Here is an 18935-nt window from a genome sequence, read left to right on the forward strand (position 1 = left end):
ATCAGCAGGAGGTTTCCTTGTCCTGTTTGACCTGAGCCACGAGACTTCATGGGGTCCAGAGTCAATGTTGTGTACACCCAGGGCCACTCCTCCTGACTGTATACCACTGTGCCACCACATCTGGTGGGTCTGACCCGCCGGTGGGACAGGACATACCCAGGAATGGTGATGGGAGGAGGCTGGAACATTGGCTGAAAGTCATACTCACAGAATCATACCTATGTCAGGCTGTTGCTTGATTAGTCTGTGGGACAGCTCTCTCACTTTTAGCGCATGTCCCCAGATGTTAGTGAAGAGGACTTTGCAGGGTCGACTGGGCTGGGTGTGCCTTTGTCGTGTCCAAAGCCGGTGCCTAGGTCGATGCCGGGTGGTCCATCCGGTTTTATGCTTATTATTGTTTTTCGTAGCGGTTGTGAACAACTGAGTGGCTTGCTAGGCCATGTCAGAGGGCAGTTAAGGGTCAACCGCATTGCTGTGGGTCTGGAGTCACATATAGGCCAGACCAGTTAAGGACAGCAGATTTCCTTCTCTAAAAAGACATTAGTGAACTGTGGTAAACCACTGTTATACCTGTCTGTATGTGTATGTGTATTCCACTAGGTACAGGTCTGGACATGCCTCGGCTGACTCCTCCCACTATTCCAGGTATATAAGTGACTACCTCCCAGTCCCTTAGTATTCTGGACGGGTCGACCACTCGAGACAAGACCTTCATTCTTTAGTTAATAAAAGCCTGATTGTTACTCGCTCAACCTCAGTCTTTTGAGTAATTGATGGCGCATCAATTTTATTAACTAAATTTTTTATAATGGAGAAGATCCTCACACCAGCATGCCTGGACCTGGACAGTCGGGAAGCGGACGCTTCCACCAAGTTTGCTCACTGGCTCACGTGCTTCGAGACATTCCTGACTGTCTCCACTGCGGTCGAAACGGATGCGGACAAACTGTCTGTCCTGTTCTCCAAGGTGAACCACCGAGTGTACTCAGTCATCCGGGACGCGACCTCGTACACAGCCGCCCTCCAGCTCCTCAAGACCCAGTACACGCGCCCTGTGAACGAAGTATATGCTAGGCACCTTCTGGGGAGTCGCAAGCAACAACCTGGGGAATCGACTGAGGAATACCTCCAAGCACTGTCCGTGCTTGGCCGGGCCTGTGGGTGTAAGGCGGTAACGCCCACTAAGTACACGGAGGAACTGATCCGGGATGCCTTCGTAGCGGGCCACAGGTCCAACTACACCCGACAGCGACTGCTGGAGCAGAGTGACCTCACCCTCGACAAAGCCTCCGACATCGCACTAACGCTGGACGCAGCCTTCCGGGGCATGGATGCCTACTCCTCTGCACCGTGGACGCCGCGGGGAACGACAACCTGGGACACGGTAGGACAGCCCCATAGCACCGTGCCACCCCAGCCACAGCCCAGCAACGGCCCAACTACCGCAGCAGTGTCCCAAAGCCAGACAGCAGTATCCCAAGGCCAGAAATGCTACTTCTGTGGCCAGGCCAAACACCCCAGAGCGCGCTGCCCGGCGAAGAATGCGACCTGCTCGGGCTGCGGGAAAAAGGGACACTACGCCAGCGTCTGCAAGGCCAAAGCCACCCCGAACGCCAGCAGCGCCGCGTGTGGGCCGTGCGAGCCGCCATCTTGGGCAACCCCAGCCATGTGCGAACCACCGCAGCAGCAGCCATCTTGGACGACTCCAGCCACATGGGAATCATGGACACCGCCATCTTGGACACCAGCCGGGACGCAGCAGACCGCCAACCCCCCCCCATCTGATACTCGCAGCAACACACCGACCCCTACGCTGGCCTCTGTGACGCTGGACCAAACGAGACCGCACCAGCTAGCTCGGTCCAAAATGGACGTTAAGGTAAACGGCCATGCAATAAACTGCCTTTTTGACTCCGGGAGCAGAGAGAGCTTCATCCACCCCGACACGGTGCGGCGTTGCTCTCTCCCAGTCCTGCCTGCGCACCAGCGGATTTCTATGGCCTCCGAGTCCCAGTCAGCGGACATTGGCGGCTACTGCGTGGTGACACTAGTAGTAGACGGGACTGTGTTCAATAATTTTAAACTCCTGGTCCTGCCCGACCTCTGCGCTGCCGTTCTACTGGGGTTGGATTTCCAGTGCCACCTCAAAAGCGTTACGATGGCGTACGGTGGCCCCCTCCCCCCACTCACAGTCCGCAGCCAGCAGCCTCCAAATTGCCCGCCGCGCACCAGGTGCAACCTCTCCACACTCAGAGTCCCACCCCCCCCACTGTTTGCTAACCTCACCCCCGACTGTAAGCCCATCGCCACAAAGAGCAGGCGATACAGTGCCGGGGACAGGGTTTTCATCAAAACCGAAGTGGAACGGCTCCTGAAGGAGGGGATTATTGAGGGCAGCTCCAGCCCCTGGCGAGCCCAGGTTGTGGTCGTTAAGACCGGCGAGAAACAACGCCTGGTCATCGACTACAGCCAAACAATAAACCGCTACACCCTGCTGGACGCCTACAGTACCGCGTCTTTTCGACCATTGACCTGAAATCAGCGTACCACCAGCTCCCCATCAGCCCTGAAGACCGCCAGTATACTGCTTTTGAGGCAAACGGCCACCTCTATCACTTCCTTAGGGTTCCCTTCGGCGTTACCAACGGGGTCTCCGTCTTCCAAAGGGAGATGGACCGGATGGTCGATCAAAACGAGCTGCAGGCCACTTTCCCTTACCTAGATAATGTGACCATCTGCGGCCATGACTTGCAGGACCATGACGCAAACCTCGAGAAATTCCTCCGCACTGCCCAACTCCTGAACCTGACATATAACAAGGAGAAGTGCATATACCGCACAGACCGCCTCGCCATCCTTGGCTGTGTTGTAGAACACGGGGTCATCGGTCCCGACCCGGACGCGTCCCCTTATGGAACTCCCACTGCCTAAAAGCTCTGAAGAGGTGCCGAGGTTTTTTTTCCTACTACGCTCAGTGGGTCCCCTACTATGCAGACAAAGCTCGTCCGCTGATCAAGTCCACCTCTTTTCCCGTGACGGCAGAGGCCCGCTTAGCCTTCCACCGTATCAAGGAAGACATTGCCAAAGCCACCATGCACGCAGTGGACGAATCCATCCCCTTCCAGGTGGAAAGCGATGCGTCCGACTTCGCTCTGGCCGCCACCCTTAATCAGGCGGGGAGACCTGTGGCATTCTTCTCACGAACCCTCCAGGGCCCAGAGACCAGACACTCCGCGGTCGAGAAGGAGGCCCAGGCTATCGTGGAGGCTGTGCGTCATTGGAGGCACTACCTGGCCGGAAAACGATTTACCCTGCTCACTGACCAGCGTTCAGTTGCTTTTATGTTCAACAACAAGCAGAGGGGCAAAATCAAAAATGACAAGATCTTGAGGTGGAGAATCGAACTTTCCACCTACAATTACGAGATCTTGTACCGGCCTGGGAAGCTCAATGAACCCCCAGATGCCCTATCGCGTGGCACCTGCGCCAGCGCGCAGATCGATAGGCTGAGGGCCCTCCACAATGACCTCTGCCACCCGGGGGTCACCAGGTTCTTCCACTTCATCAAGGCCCGCAACCTGCCTTACTCCATCGAGGAGGTCAGGACCATGACCAAGAACTGCCAAGTCTGCGCTGAGTGCAAACCGCACTTTTATAGACCAGACAGAGCCCACCTGATAAAAGCCACTCGCCCTTTCGAACGCCCGAGCGTCGATTTCAAAGGGCCTCTCCCCTCCTCCGACCGCAATGTGTACTTCCTCAACATCATTGACGAGTACTCCCGGTTCCCGTTCGCTATCCCCTGCCCGGACATGACCAGTGCCACGGTCATTAAATCTCTGAACAGCCTCTTCACCCTGTTCGGTTTCCCCAGCTATATCCATAGCGACCGGGGCTCATCGTTTATGAGCGACGAACTCCGCCAGTACCTGCTCGCTAGGGGTATAGCCACAAGCAGGACCACCAGTTACAACCCCCGGGGGAACGGACAGGTGGAAAGAGAGAATGCAACTGTTTGGAAGGCCGCCCTACTAGCCTTAAAGTCTAGGGGCCTTCCGACCTCCCGCTGGCAGGAGGTGCTCCCCGATGCGCTCCACTCGATTCGGTCACTTCTCTGCACTGCCACCAATGCCACCCCTCACGAGAAAATGTTTGTCTTCCCAAGGAAGTCCACATCGGGGACATCGCTACCGCCATGGCTGACGTCCCCAGGGCCGGTACTACTGAGAAGACACGTGAGGGCCAATAAAACGGACCCCCTGGTCGAGAGGGTCGACCTCCTCCACGCCAACCCCCAGTACGCTTACATTGCGTACCCGGACGGGCGGGAGGACACAGTCTCCATACGAGACCTCGCACCCTCGGGGACCGCTGTAACCCACTACCCATTACCACCCCCCCCCCCCCCCACGACCCGATATCCAACCCCAGCAGCCGGCACGCCCATCCGGTTTTATGCTTATTATTGTTTTTCGTAGCGGTTGTGAACAACTGAGTGGCTTGCTAGGCCATGTCAGAGGGCAGTTAAGGGTCAACCGCATTGCTGTGGGTCTGGAGTCACATATAGGCCAGACCAGTTAAGGACAGCAGATTTCCTTCTCTAAAAAGACATTAGTGAACCAGATGGGTTTTTACGGCAATCTGGTAGCTTCGTGGTCACCATTACCAAAGAAACCATAAAAAAGTCAAATGGGATTCTGGTTTTAAAGCAATGAACACAAAAGCAAGAGGGTGATGATGAATTAGTTAGGCAGCAGTTGGACTTTTGGGCACCTCGCTATAGAAAGGAGATTGAAGCCATGGAAAAGTGGCAATGCAGTTACCTAATGATACCCGCGATGAAAGGACTGTATTCATCTGAGCAAAGAAGCACAAGGGTAACATAATATAGGTGTTCAAAATTCTGAAAATTTTTGAGAAATCAATAGCAACTTGTATTTATCTGGCAGTTTTAATGGAGTAAAACGTTCCAAGGCTCTTATCCTTGCATTTCATATAGTTAAAGACAATTTTCACTTTTTGTCAAATCTAACTAGGGGACATAAGCTCAATACAGGAAACTTTGGTTTATCCGGAGGTTAACTGTCCGGAATGCTTGAGCCACCGGCAAAAATCAGGAGCCGTTTCGTTAGGTTTTTTTTCTTTTCGTTGCTTTTTTTTCCCCACCAGTCAGGCTCTGCAAGGTCTCGCTGAAGCTGTTGCTAAGCTAGAGAGACGCTTGCAAGGTACGGCCGACTGTTTAGAAGCTGTTGCTAAGCAACAGGGTTTGTTGCCAGATACGGAGCTCAAAATCTCCGTATGTTTCAACATTAGCACTGGTTTGTCCGGCAGTTTTGATGGGACGGCAACAGCTCGGTCCCGTCGGTGCCGGATAGCACAAAGTTTCCTGTACTGGCCCAAGTACAGTATAAAGGGAGAGTATAAAATGTTGTTTTTCATGCAATAGACTATTAATATGTAGAAGAATATTACAAGTTACTGTACTATAAAGTTAAGTGAATAATGACCTTTAAGCACAGGGAAATGGGATTAAAACAGATAGGTCCAGTGGGGGTGCTAGTTGCGGAACAGATACAATGGGCCAACTGACTTCATCCTGTATCGAAAATTCTATGATTCTATCCAAAGGAACATGCCATTTTTAGCCACTATCACTTAATTTTAGAATTTTACTCACAAGCTACAAAAGCTCATGGCGCTGAAAACTTTTGCAAACTTAATAGGAAAAATAAGCAGCAAACAAATCAGCAGGGAAAAGTTAATCTCCAGCCAATGGCTCCAAGAAAAGCACTTTCAGTGCTGTAAAATGAAGTGGTTAATATATAATTAATGTTGTTAAAGGGAAAAACAATTTTCCTATTGAATTTTTCTCCCATGATGTTTTCTCACATTGTCAGAAGCAATCAAGATTGGACAAGTTCCTATGGTATTTCAGGAACGCCTGAATGAATCACTTGGTCTAAAACTTTTATAATATACTATATTGATCGGAAGCTGTGTAATGGTCATATTTTCATCAATAATCCAATATTAACTTTGTTAGAAATCAAGCCTTTTTGTAACTTGCAAAGTATATGTGTCCAACCCATAAAGAGGTACAAAAGATTGGAATTAAGGGTATATTTGAAGCAAATGCAGCATTTCGGTAATCACAAAATTCTTCAAAATAAAACAGAATTGTTACAATATTGTAGCTACAAAATTAATAATGTAATTGTACTCAAAAGATTTAATATCTAGTACAAGTCACTCATGCACATAAATATTTGACATCTTAATGCTTTAAAAGAATAAATGTTACTGTAATTAAACTTTGTTTTAAATTTTAACATTTGCTATAAAAGTATGACAGACTTGTTGTCTTGGATAAATATTTAGACAAGTTTATTCTCCGAACGTAAACTACAACAATGTGACTAATAGAATAAAAATGAAGAAGTTTGCTAATAGTACACAGACATGTACATGCACTGGGGTACACAATAAATTGCTCACCTCTTTTTGTTCTACCTGTAGCCCTGCTTTTAGTACATCTCGAAGCTGAACTAGCTGTTTTCTTTCCTCATCCTGCACTTGCTTAATCTGGAAATAAAATCTTTGTGGTCATATTTCACGTAGCAAAAATATTTCTTCCAGCCATAAGAAGCAGATTCATAAAAATTAGGAACATGACTGTTTTTCTCCATAATTATAGATCTACTAACAAAATCACATTCTCACAGTAATCATCAATGGGGTGATAATTACAAAGGAAAATTCACTCACTTTTTGTAAAAAGAATTTTTGGGGCCTGGGGTGTTCCTAACCTCATCCAGTCAAAAAGAAGCTGGTAGAGGGGGAAATGATTCAGAGCCCGAGTCATCCCCAGAGTGCCCAGCGCAGCAACATCTAACAAAATAGCTCAAAGTACAACAATTTTTCTTTGTCCTCCTTATCGCTCTTCATTTAATTATTTCGGCCATCACTTAATTGTTTTTAGTTTTTATCCCTGTTGACGCTTAGATTCTCATGAGCCTTTGAGCTAAATGCCAGAGTACCATTACTGGCGTTAATAAGTTTCATAATGGGATGAGTTTCAGGACCAAGTCATGAGATGTATTTGTGGCAAAAGGGAGGTGGGCTGCAGGAAGGGCAAGGTCCTGCCTACAAGGACTTGTCCAAATACTCTGGAGGGGTCGTGAGCCCAGCATCTTTGCCAAAGTCCCTCACATGAGGACCTAGATTAAGCAGTTGGTGATGAGTAAGCCTGGTACATGGCATTAGACTTGGTTATCTGTTCTGAATATGGGCTTTCAAAAGGCATTTGATAAAGTACCACATAATAGACTTGTTAGCAAAATTGAAACCGATGGGATTAAAGGGGCAGTGGCTGCATGAATAAGAAATTGGCTAAGGGACAGAAAGCAATGTAGTGGTGAATGGTTGATTTTCAGACTGGAGGGAAGTGTACAGTGGTGTCCCCCAGGTGTTAGTGTTGGGACCAATGCTCTATTTGATATATTATATATCTTATATATAAATGACCTGGACTTGGGTAAACAGGGCATAATTTCAAAGCTTGCTGATGACATGAAACTCGGAAATGTAGTAAACAGTGAGGAGGATAGCAACAGACTTCAGGAGGACATAGACAGACTAGTGAAATGGGCAGACACATGGCAGATGAAATTTAATGAAGAGAAGTGTGAAGTGATTCATTTTGGTAGGAGGAATGTGGAGAAGCAATATAAACTAAATGGTACAATTTTAAAGGGGGTGCAGGAACAGAGAGACCTGGGGGTTTACATACACAAGTCTTTGAAGGTGGCAGGACAAGTTGAGAAGACTGTTAAAAATACATACTGGATCCTTGGCTTTATAAGTAGAGGCACAGAGTACAAAAGCAAGGAAGTTGTGCTCAACTTTTATAAAACACTGGTTAAGCCCCAGCTGTAGTATTGGGGCAAATTCTAGGCACCACACTTTAGTACGGATGTCAAGGATTTGGAGAGGGTGTAGAGGAGTTTGACTGGAATGGTATCAGGGATGCAGGACTTCAGTTATGTGGAGAGACTAGAAAAACTGGGGTTGTTCTCCTTAAAGCAGAGACGGTTAAGGGGAGATTTAACAGAGGTGTTCAAAATCATCATGATTTTGATAGAGGAAATGAGAAACGGTTTCCAGTGGCAGACGGGTCGTTAACCAGAGGACACCGATTGAAGGTGATTGGCAAAAGAATGAGTGGCGACATCAGGAAACTTTTTTTTATACAGCGAGCTGTTGCGATCTGGAATACACTGCCTCAATGGGTGGTGGAAGCAGATTCAATGGTAATATTCCAAAGAGAATTGGATAAATACATGAACGGAAAAAAATTACAGGGCTATGGGAAAAGAGCTGGGGAGTGGGATTAATTGGATAGCTCTTCCAAAGAGCTGGAAAAGGTACGATGGGCTGAATGGCCTCCTTCTCTGCTGTATCATTCTATGATCATAAGAACATAAGAAATAGGAGCAGGAGTAGGCCATTTGGCCCTTCGAGCCTGCTCCGCCATTCAATAAGATCATAGCCGATCTTCTATCTCATCTCCACTTTCCTGAACTATCCCTTGATTCCCTTAATATTCAAAAATCTATCGATCTCTGTCTTGAATATACTCAATGACTGAGCCTCCACAGCTCTCTGGGGTAGAGAATTCCAAAGATTCACCACCTGCTGAGTGAAGAAATTTCTCATCTCAGTCCTAAATGGCCGACCCCTTATTCTGAGACCGTGACCCCTGGTTCTAGACTCCCCAGCCAGGGGAAACATCCTCCCTGCATCTACCCTGTCAAGCCCTGTAAGAATGTTGTATGTTTCAATGAGATCACCTCTCATTCTTCTAAACTCTAGAGAATATAGGTCCAGTCTACTCAATCTCTCATCATAGGACAATCCCCTCATCACAGGAACCAGTCTGGCGAACCTTTGTTGCACTCCCTCCCTCTGGCAAGTATATGCTTCTTTAGGTAAGGAGACCAAAACTGTACACAATACTCCAGGTGTGGTCTCACCAGGGCCCTATATAATTGCAGTAAGACATCTTTACTCTTATACTCAAATCCTCTTGTAATAAAGGCCAATGGACCATTTGCTTTCCTAATTGCTTGCTGTACCTGCATGTTAACTTTCAGTGATTTGTGTACAAGGACACCCAGCTCCCTCTAAACACTAACTTTTCCCAATCTCTCACCATTTAAAAAATACTCTGCTTTTCCTACCAAAGTGGATAACTTCACATTTCTCCACATTATATTCCATTTGCCATGTTCTTGCCCACTCACTTAGCCTGTCTATATTCCCTTGAAGCCTCCTTGCATCCTCCTCACAACTTACATTCCCACCCAGCTCTAAGTGTCTGGCACGATGCAAGCTGTCCTAAGCAACACCACCATGCTGAATGCAGGTGCTTGTCATATAGGGGATAAGGAAATTCTTGAGACTTGAGATGTGAGGTACTGTGACAGGTCCAGTAATTTAATAGCTAAACCAAGCAGATCTGCAGTACTCTAAGGCAGTGTTAATAACTGGCTTACTAGTGGAATCTGGAGGAGTGCACAGCCAATGGGGTCTCGGATCAGCTTCAGATAACCCTGCAAGACAACACCCCACTGGGTAGGGCAGTCCGAGCAGGGCAAACAATGGGAAGCAGCTCTGGTTATTTGCACAGTTTTAGTTGGTTAAACTCCAGAAGTACACCTGTGCACACACAGGAGTTCTTAAACCTAGGTTCTGTCCGTCTACACCATAACTCTCTAAACTTGAGTAAGTAGAATGTGCCCCTTGGGAAGAGACTGAATACTACTTAATGGGTCAGCAAAACACACAGTGAGTAGAGATTTCTCAGTAGTTTGATTCAGAGGGTATTAGATATTGTGATAGGTTGCCTTGAGCGTCAAGACACCTGGCTGACCAAAGAAAAAATCAAGACCCAATGTAGTCTGGATGGCCATACCCACCAAGAAGACACCAAGCATTCCAGCAGTCCTGGCTTACCTGGCAATGACTGTGGGGAAGTGTCTTCACAGGGCCTGTGTGAGCAGAGGGGCAAATGCAGAGCTGTGTCGTTAACTACAACAACACCTGCAGCTACCATGCAGCATAGGCTGCCACATTCAATCATAGTGATGGTCAGCTGTGGCTTACCTAATTGGAGGTATGCTAAAGTGCTAGCCTATGGGGATTTTGAGCTGTGGAGTAGCACAATAGACCACCGTCCAAATAATTACCTATTGCAACATTACCTCCATTTCAGCAGGCAAAGGGTTGGGTGCAGGACTGCTCTGTTACTTGCCTGAGATTCGAGCCTGCACCTTGGGAGTTTCTTATCCTTTCATTCTGGTTGCCACTTCTCAGTCTCCTTCCCCTTCAGCCTTGGAAAAGGCTACTGATGGGATGAGATGCCTTTTGAGGGTATCCAAAGGCTTTCAGCACTTTTTTAAATCCTTGTGATACTTCCTTTTAATTCTCCCCATTTCAAATTTCACTTACACACAACTTTCCACCTTTAGTATGCTCCCTGTACCCAACCAAATCCATACTTGAAGCTATGCTAATGAGCTGACCTGAGAGAATAAGGTGCAAACAATACAGTTGGATTTGAGTGTGGTTAAACCCCAACAAAAGCAGAAACTCCAGATTCGAATGTCACCGGGCTATTTAACATGGCTAAACCTGACCTTGCCCCGAAATTCACATACGTGCACTTTCCAGCGGCAGCTACTGCAGAATATTCACGTGTAGGCTTCTCCCTTCCCTCTAGCCCAATGCAATAAGGCCAATTATAAGACCAAAGTGTTGCCCTAGCTGAGGTCATCTGACTCAATAGAGACCAGAAATCAAATGAGACCCCCACATGGCAGCTGTCTTTCATTCTGCCAGCGCAATTCTCACTCCATCTAGAGCCATCCTTTGTTTCTTAACCTGTCCCATTACCATCTCCTCTTGCCTTGAATATCTCTTAATGTCTCTTTTCTTCTCCTGCCTTCCATCCTATCACAGACCTTCCCTTTTGTTCTTTCATCCCCTCCCCCATTTCCCAGCCCCTAAACTTGTTAAAATCTGTTCCCTTTCCTGCTTTTTTCCAGTTCTGATGAAAGGTCTTCGACCTGATACGTTAACTCTGTTTCTCTCTCCACGGATGCTGCCTGGCCTGCTGAGTATCTCCAGCATTTTCTGTTATTTTAGGAGAGACCTGTATGACTTGGTTTTACATACTTTAAGCCATCACAAGAGTAATTTGCATGTTTTCACAATATGCAGATAGTTTCAGTCACAGTAATAATTGCACTTACAGCATGCAAATCTGTAGCCAGCTTTTCCATGGAGGGTTTTAAACTTTCTACAGCCTTCAAGCCATCCTGAAAGAAACTGTTACTAAACAGTTAAACTGGAATACATCATACATCTTAAGCATAAATTATGCTCATATTAATGCCATAAACTGAGCAAACAATGCGACAGATTTTAAAAATAAATACTGCATAAATTCTATTAAAATTAAACATGTAATTAAAACAGTTATGAATTTTTCATAGAACAGGAATAAAAAATGCAAAAACTTACTTGCATTGTGCGTGAAAATATTTAATCAGGTTCTGGAGTAAATCAACACCTTTCTTAATCTTGATCTCATTGACTTTAAGCAAATACTGTAGGAAAACGTATATTTTAAAGCTGAAAAGTCAGAACGATTCAACATTGAACAAAAAAAAAGTGCAACAAAAAAATTCTTGAGAAAGGCATGCAACTGCAGGATCCGATATGATCTGTAAATTTACCTACACAATACATGAACTTTAAAATAAAGTCAACATGGGCTAACTATGCATTACAAATAATCACATAACTTTATGTTGTTTAATAAAATTGCTAAGAAAGAGATTAAGAATGTTGCGCATCAGTTGAATTTGTGTGTGTGTGGATTTAACAGCATCTATAAAAATACAATGAGTTGTGATGACAATGGGGCTGCTGCTCCACCAGACACACAAGAGACTGGGTGCCGGTAACTTTTACTTTTGAACCTGCCGAAGTATTTGGGGTCAGGGCAAAGTCTCAATTTAAATACCTACTGTAGCACCCATACCACTATGGGTACATCGTGAGCACTCCCAGGGATGAGGGAATGCATTAACAGCAGGCACCAATGGGCAGGGAAATTATTATTTTTATTTAAGATCAGCCCAATGACCCCTTTTATAAGTGAGCCAAGATACTGGGGGGTCCACATCAGTAGCCCCAGGTAGGTCCCATTGCACTGCTGTGCCAACCTATATGCCAGATTCATCACAGTGGCCAGGTTGTTCAGCGATAAAGAGGCCAAGGCTAAAGAAAATCACAGAATGCCCGCCCAAGGCCCCGTGGGAATTGCCAACAGGCAGAAATCAGAGTGAAGGCCAAGCATTCCCAAGTCCTGAAAGAAAGCAAGGAATGGAAAAGAAAAAGAAAAAACATCTTATTTATAGAACGCCTTTCACAACTTCCTGACATCCCAAAAGTGCTTTACACCCAAGGAGGTACTTTTGAAATATAGTCACTGTTATAATGTAGGAAAAGTAGCAGCCAATTTGTGCACAGCAAGATTCCACAAACAGCAATGTGATAATGACCAAATAATCACTTTTTAGTGATGATGGTTGAGGGATAAATATTGGCCAGGTCACTTGCTCTTCTTCAAAATAGTGTCAGGGGATCTTTTACGTCCACCTGAAGGAGCAGATGGGGCCTCAGTTTAACACCTTATCTAAAAGATGGCACCTCCAACAGTGTAGCATTCCCTCAGGACTACACTGAAGTGCCAGCCTAGATTGTGTCTCTGGAGTGGGATTTGAACCTCTGAGTCAGCCTTCTAACTCAAGAGGCAAGAGTGCTACCACTGAGCCATGGCTGACAGCTAAATTAGTGCTATTTGCCATCCTCCCAAACATAAGTGAAACTATAGATCATTGAATTGCTTCACCCAATCTACACTAAGGAGTAAGCAGTGACATTTTGATTTACATATTTCTGCTTGAGATGAAGCCCAATTACATAAACTACTTTGGACAAACTGTACATGACTACAATTTATGTTTAGGCTGCATACATCAATTTTACATTGAGGCATGCAACCAGATGCTGCATGCAAATAAGCTTCAATTAGTCTACAAGACTGTAATATAGTTTTTTTTTTTTAGATCAGCAACTTATTTTCCCCAAGTGTAATCTACTGACAGGCAATGACAAAAAAAACCCACAAGCAGCTACGTATTTTACAGCTGTGGTTGAACAAATAATTACATAATTATATATCCTGCACAAAACTAACAATTACTCAGAATTGATTTACCTCACACATCTGTAATTGAAAGAACCTCCGTTCTTTCTCCATTTCTTCGGCGATTTCTGCTCCACTTATTTCTGTACGGATCATACCATGTTGTTTGGCATGTTCTTTTTTCTCCTTTTCAATTTTAGTACTGCAAAAGAAACAAAGTATTGTATTGTAGTCATATCAAATATTAGATTACATTTTTCCAGTTTAACCTTCAACTCCCACCCATACATTATTTTGTCTTGTAAATCCTTACTGACTGCTTCAAAGGCAGACATATTAATGACCTCGACTTGAAATGTTGCTTCTAACATCTTGTGAATCTGAACCCCTAAATCCTTATGCTCTTCCACAGCTTTCACCCATTCAAATACACTTAATTACATTTTGGTTAAAAAAAAAGGTACCACCTCACATTTACTGACATTACCCTCCATCTGCCACAGTTTTACCCATTCCACTGTCTTATCAATATCCCCTTGCAGATTCCTTTAGCCCTCAAAATTATTTACTATGTCTCCTATTTTAATATCATCTGCAAATGTGAACAACATTCCTCTACTCCATATCCAAATGATTGATGTACACAGTTAATAAAAGCTGTCCCAGAACCGAGCCCCGTGGGACATTGTTACCCACTTCCAACTACGCTGAAAAACTGCCTTTAATTACTGCTCTGTTTCCTCTCTTCTAACTAGTTTTTAATCCAATTTGCTACGCTCCTCCCAATTCCATATCCCTTAATGTACTCAGTCTCCTGTGCGGTACCTTGTCAAAGGCTTTCAGAAAGTCCATGTACACCACATCCACTTCAATGCCCCCATCCACCATATATGTCACTTCCTCAAAGAACTGTACCATGTTAGGTTTGTCAAGCACAATATTCCTCCTTTCTGAAGTGTTGGCTGCTACTAATGATTTTCTATTGATCTAATATTTCCCCCTTCTGGGGGAAAAATTCGGTTGGTTAGCGCCTCCGGGGGAACTTAGCTCCAGAGCGCAGCAATTTTAACGTCACGGGCGAAATTGACCAGTCGTTTTGCGGCAGCGCTAAACACTACCCCTGCGCCCACAGATCTTGACATCAGCCAAGCGTGCAACGTCCCGGACCGGAAATTGAGTCGCACCTCCTGCCTTAGCACCTGCCGCTAGGAATGACAGGTAGAGGGAAACATTTTCAAGTCGGGAAGGGGCTGGGGGAGCACCTTAAAAGAGGTGTGTAACGCTCGATTTAGCACTCAAATCACCTCCAGTGGCGACAGAGGTGAATTTTGCAGTCGGAGGTGATAATTAGTGCCAGGTGCTAAACTTTGCGCCCGGCCGATATTAGCGCTCCAAAATGGGCGATACCCAATTTTTCCCCCTTAGTAATTAAATATCGCAAAATTTTCCCTACTACAGATGTTAAGCTAACTGGGCTGTAATTACCTGGGCTAGTTTGTCTCTCTGAGAAAATGGCTATTACATTGGTCACTCTTGTCCTCCGGCACACAGCTACTCTCAATAGAACCCTAAAATATAATTTATAGGGCCTAAGCTACTACTTTCCCATTTCTCTCAGGATGCATGGATATATCCATTCAGGTCCCAGCACTTTGTCCTCCTTTAGCTTAACACACTTTTTGAATACTTTCCTTTTATTTATTATAATAATAGCTCTCATCTCCCTTTTAACCAATTCAAGATTTACCTCCTACTCAATATCCTTCTCTTTTGTAAATACTGAAGCAAAGTAGTAGTTAAGTAGCCCTGCCAATTTCTGAGTATCCTCTACTAACTCACTATTTAACAATTCATTTTTTAAAGGTTACATTTATAAAGTACATAGCTTTTCTTTTTAATTTTTTTTTTTTTTTTAAGATTCTCTTCTCATTTTCCTGATCCCTTTTCTTAACTTTTCCCTTATTTTCTATTAACTCTGATTTTTATTATGCTTATAGACTCTATATGCCCTCTTCAATTTTAGTTTGTTTCTAATCTCTATTTGACCACAGCATTCTGAAACTTGAAGTAATCTTATTTTTAAATGCCATATATTTATTCTGCAACTTTTTAATGTCCCTTTCAAAAATTAAAGAAGAGAAACAAACAAGCTAGAAAATACAGGTGAGAATATCAATTAGACAGCAACAATTAATGGGAAAGAAAACAAGGAAAAAAGTAAATCCAGTATTCAGAAGGTAGGCATTCCTCAACATTTTACCAAAACTTATAGACAACCCTGCTGTTGAATGGCCAATTAGCTTAATCAGTGCAAGATCTTAAATGTCTGAGGACAGTGATTCAAAGACTTCTTTAAAGCAACTTGAAAGAGGGTCAGCAAATGACATTTGTGCACAGGGAAAATTCATTAACCAAAGTTACTCTGTGTTGCATCTGTCCCTGACTCATATCTACAAGGCCATCTTTAGATCAGCCAAAAGTTACACTGGCAAATAAGATTGCCCCGAATTAATATAGAAACTAATCAACTAATACAGAATGCAAAAATACATGCACCATGATCAGAGGACCAATGATTTGCAAATATGTAAAATTTAGAAAATATCTACTGAACTTGACAGAAATTTCTGAAGAGTAGGCTATCCAAAGTGCAAATCATTAATTGAATGGAGTTGGAACTTCTTTCCTGGCACCTGGAGGCACCAGTGGAAATCAGTGCCAATAGCAGGAGGAATGCAAGTGAAATGTGGTTCAGAATGAGGCCATATGGTGTAGGTAGCTCTCGCCTCAGAGTCAGAAGATTGTGGGTACAAATCCCACTCCAGAGGCTTGAGCACAAAAATCTAGGCTGACACTGCAGTGCGGTACTGAGGGAGTGCTGCACTGTTGGAGGTGCTGTCTTTTGGATGAGACATTAAACCGAGGCCCTGTCTGCTCTCTCAGCTGGACTTAAAAAAAAAAAAAATAATGTCATTTCACTATTTCAAAGAAGAGCAGGGTAGTTCTCCCGGGTGTCCTGCCCAATAATTATCCCTCAACCCATGCCACTAAAACATATTGGCCTAGAAATTGGGTATAGCCCCGCTTGGGGCGTTAGAATTGGCGCAGCGCAAGTTTATAGCCAGACGCAACTTATCGCCGCCTGGCGCGATATTGGGTTGCATCGCCCCTAAAGGTGATTGAGGCTCGAATTCAGGCGTTACACGGGACTCCTAAGGCACTAAACTTCCAGCGCAACCCAATCTCGGAGCGGACGGACGCAGCGCAGGTGCTCTCAATTACCGATGACCACGAGACTTCCAGGCGCCGGCCAGCTCTTAAAGGGGTGGGTCAGTCAGCTTCAGCATCCACACTCTGCGCCTTGCAGGCCTCAGAATCGGCGCAGACCCTTCTCTGGCGCTAAAATCATGGACCAGATGGAGAAGGTGAGACAGAGAGCAGAGCGCTTCACCAATGAGACTCTGGAGCAATTGGTGGCCGCAGTGGAGCGCCGGCGACATGTTCTCTACCCAGACAATGGCAGGAGGCCGAATCATAAGGACTACCGACGAGCTTGGAGGGATGTATGCCAGAGGGTCAACTCGAGCAGCATGGTGACCAGGAGCCCTGTCCAATGCAGAAAGAAATTCAACGACCTCGCTCGGGTCGTGAGGGTGGGTGTTGTTTCTGCAAACTTCTGCATCCCTTCATTTGCACCCGACTTTATGGCTACAGGGTGGCCTGTGCCCCATTGGCCATCTGCCAGCAAGCACCCATGGCCCTTTCTGGGCACACACATGCATATTTGACTCAAGGCGTCATGTAAGGGCTCTTGCACCATGGGGGGCATGAGATGATCACTCAGGGCATCAGGTAACATAACTTCCCCTCCTTTCCCCTGCAGTCCAAGCTGGCGAGGATTGGCAAAGACCAGCTTCGCACCGGTGGAGGACCTCCACAAGTGGTCACTCTCACGGATCTCGAGGAGAGAGTTCACCAGATTCTTGGAGGACGTCTGAGTGGTCCTGTAACCACTGCAGCTGCTGACCCCATTGTCGACAGCGATGGTAAGGTTCTCACCTTTTACAACTGTCTCCTTCCACTTGTTCCCCCCGCCAGCATGCTTGCTCACTGTGGACCCATGTCATAGCCTTGCCGCAATCTGGCATCCCTTGCTGTAAGCTGTCCTTTTGCTAAAGCCACTCTTCCACCTCCCTGCTTTCAGATGCTGCATCACCAGCTCGGGAGCCGGGCCCTCAAGCTGCCAGTGCCAGTGCCTCCAAAGGCTCATTGAGAAAAGTACTGTCCAACAGAAGGTCAGCAACTCTCTCCAGCAACGATCAGAATGGCCAGCCCAAATGGCTGCAGCTTTTATACTAGTGCTGTCCCCTTTAAATAGCGCTCCCAGAGTCTGAGAAGGGCTTGGGAACGCTCCATCCAACTGTCACTAATAGCGCCAGGCGGAAAGGTTGCGGGCGCTACCGAATATCCGGTCCGGGGCGCCAAAAAAGCGTTGCACACTGAAATGACATCATGATCTGCCTGCGCCTGCGCGCAAAGAGTTAGCGCCGGCGCTAAAAGGATACTCAATATGGGAGGTGGCGCTATATTCACTGCGCCCGCCCGAAAATTGGGTAACGCCCCAATTCTCGGGCTCTTTAGGCGCTAATCGCTGGCGCTACCAACCGAATTTCTAGGCCATTATCTCTTCATTTATCTATAATAGCGAAGATATCGCCTAAGGGCATCCTGAGGTAATGAAAGGTGTATATAAATGCAAGTTCTTCTTGTGGAAAGACTACCTAGCAAAATGAATGCATTAATAATAAAAATGCACCACTGTTATTCCTAGGTTAGTAACAATACTTAAAATAATCTTCTTGCAAAATAGGTACTTTAATAGAGTTCAGTAATTGTACACCATTCATGAAAATTCTTAATATTTTAAACTAGTTTAGAATAGCTGTACTCAAAATTGTACTTGATCCGAAATGTTTGTCTTTGTGCTTTAAACAAAAAGAGGAACCAAACGAGTGATGTAAATTCTGCACCATTCAGGGCTAAAGGCTTCACAGATAAAGTTTGTAAAAACAGCACTTTCTGGTATTATTTTTAGCATTTTTCTGACACAGCAGAATTAATGGACAGCCATCAAGATACATGAAATAGAAAATGTCTTATTTCACAAACAGAAAATGTTATAACTTCACTACATTAAAATGTTAAAAAAATAACATGTTAACATTTGTTTCTCACTCTTTACAGTGCTCATATGGATTACCACCCAATCTAGATAGGCCATCTGCTCTGGTGTCTCGGCAATGTCACTCATGAACAAATCGTTGAGGCTTCTTTCAAAATCACACTCCATTAAAAAAAACTGTTACTATATCATGTACAAGTCTTTCAGATCTATCTATATATAGTTTACATCCTCAATTATAGAAACATTATACTTTTTCATAAAAAGCAATACACCAAATGCTTCAATTCCTGTTGAACACCCATTTACAATGCTTATTACAGATCACAGAACAGTGCAGATATATAACTTACTACTGGAAAACATATATTCAAGACTTACACTTTTGTTTCATAGTCCTTCCAGGCTTTATCAAAAGGCTTCTTAAGATCCTACAGATGAAAGCAGTACAAAATATGACAAGGTTTTGTATCTATT

General features: G+C 45.1%; 1 protein-coding gene across 2 annotated transcripts in view; it reads right to left on the bottom strand.

Annotated features, from left to right (window-relative positions):
• Positions 1-18935, bottom strand: part of asap2a (ArfGAP with SH3 domain, ankyrin repeat and PH domain 2a) — a 210422-nt gene that overhangs the window by 62632 nt on the left and 128855 nt on the right. For both annotated transcript variants that reach the window (XM_085996347.1, XM_085996348.1), the window contains 5 exons: positions 18840-18889; positions 13349-13478; positions 11584-11669; positions 11313-11388; positions 6496-6582 (listed from right to left, as the gene is read on the bottom strand). In XM_085996347.1, the coding sequence (XP_085852473.1) occupies positions 6496-6582; positions 11313-11388; positions 11584-11669; positions 13349-13478; positions 18840-18889 (429 nt within the window). The remainder of the gene's footprint in view (positions 1-6495; positions 6583-11312; positions 11389-11583; positions 11670-13348; positions 13479-18839; positions 18890-18935) is intronic.

The sequence above is a fragment of the Somniosus microcephalus genome, chromosome 9 (genome assembly GCF_052327205.1).
Source record: "Somniosus microcephalus isolate GS21.2 chromosome 9, FLI_Smic_1.0, whole genome shotgun sequence".
NCBI classification, from domain to species: domain Eukaryota; kingdom Metazoa; phylum Chordata; class Chondrichthyes; order Squaliformes; family Somniosidae; genus Somniosus; species Somniosus microcephalus.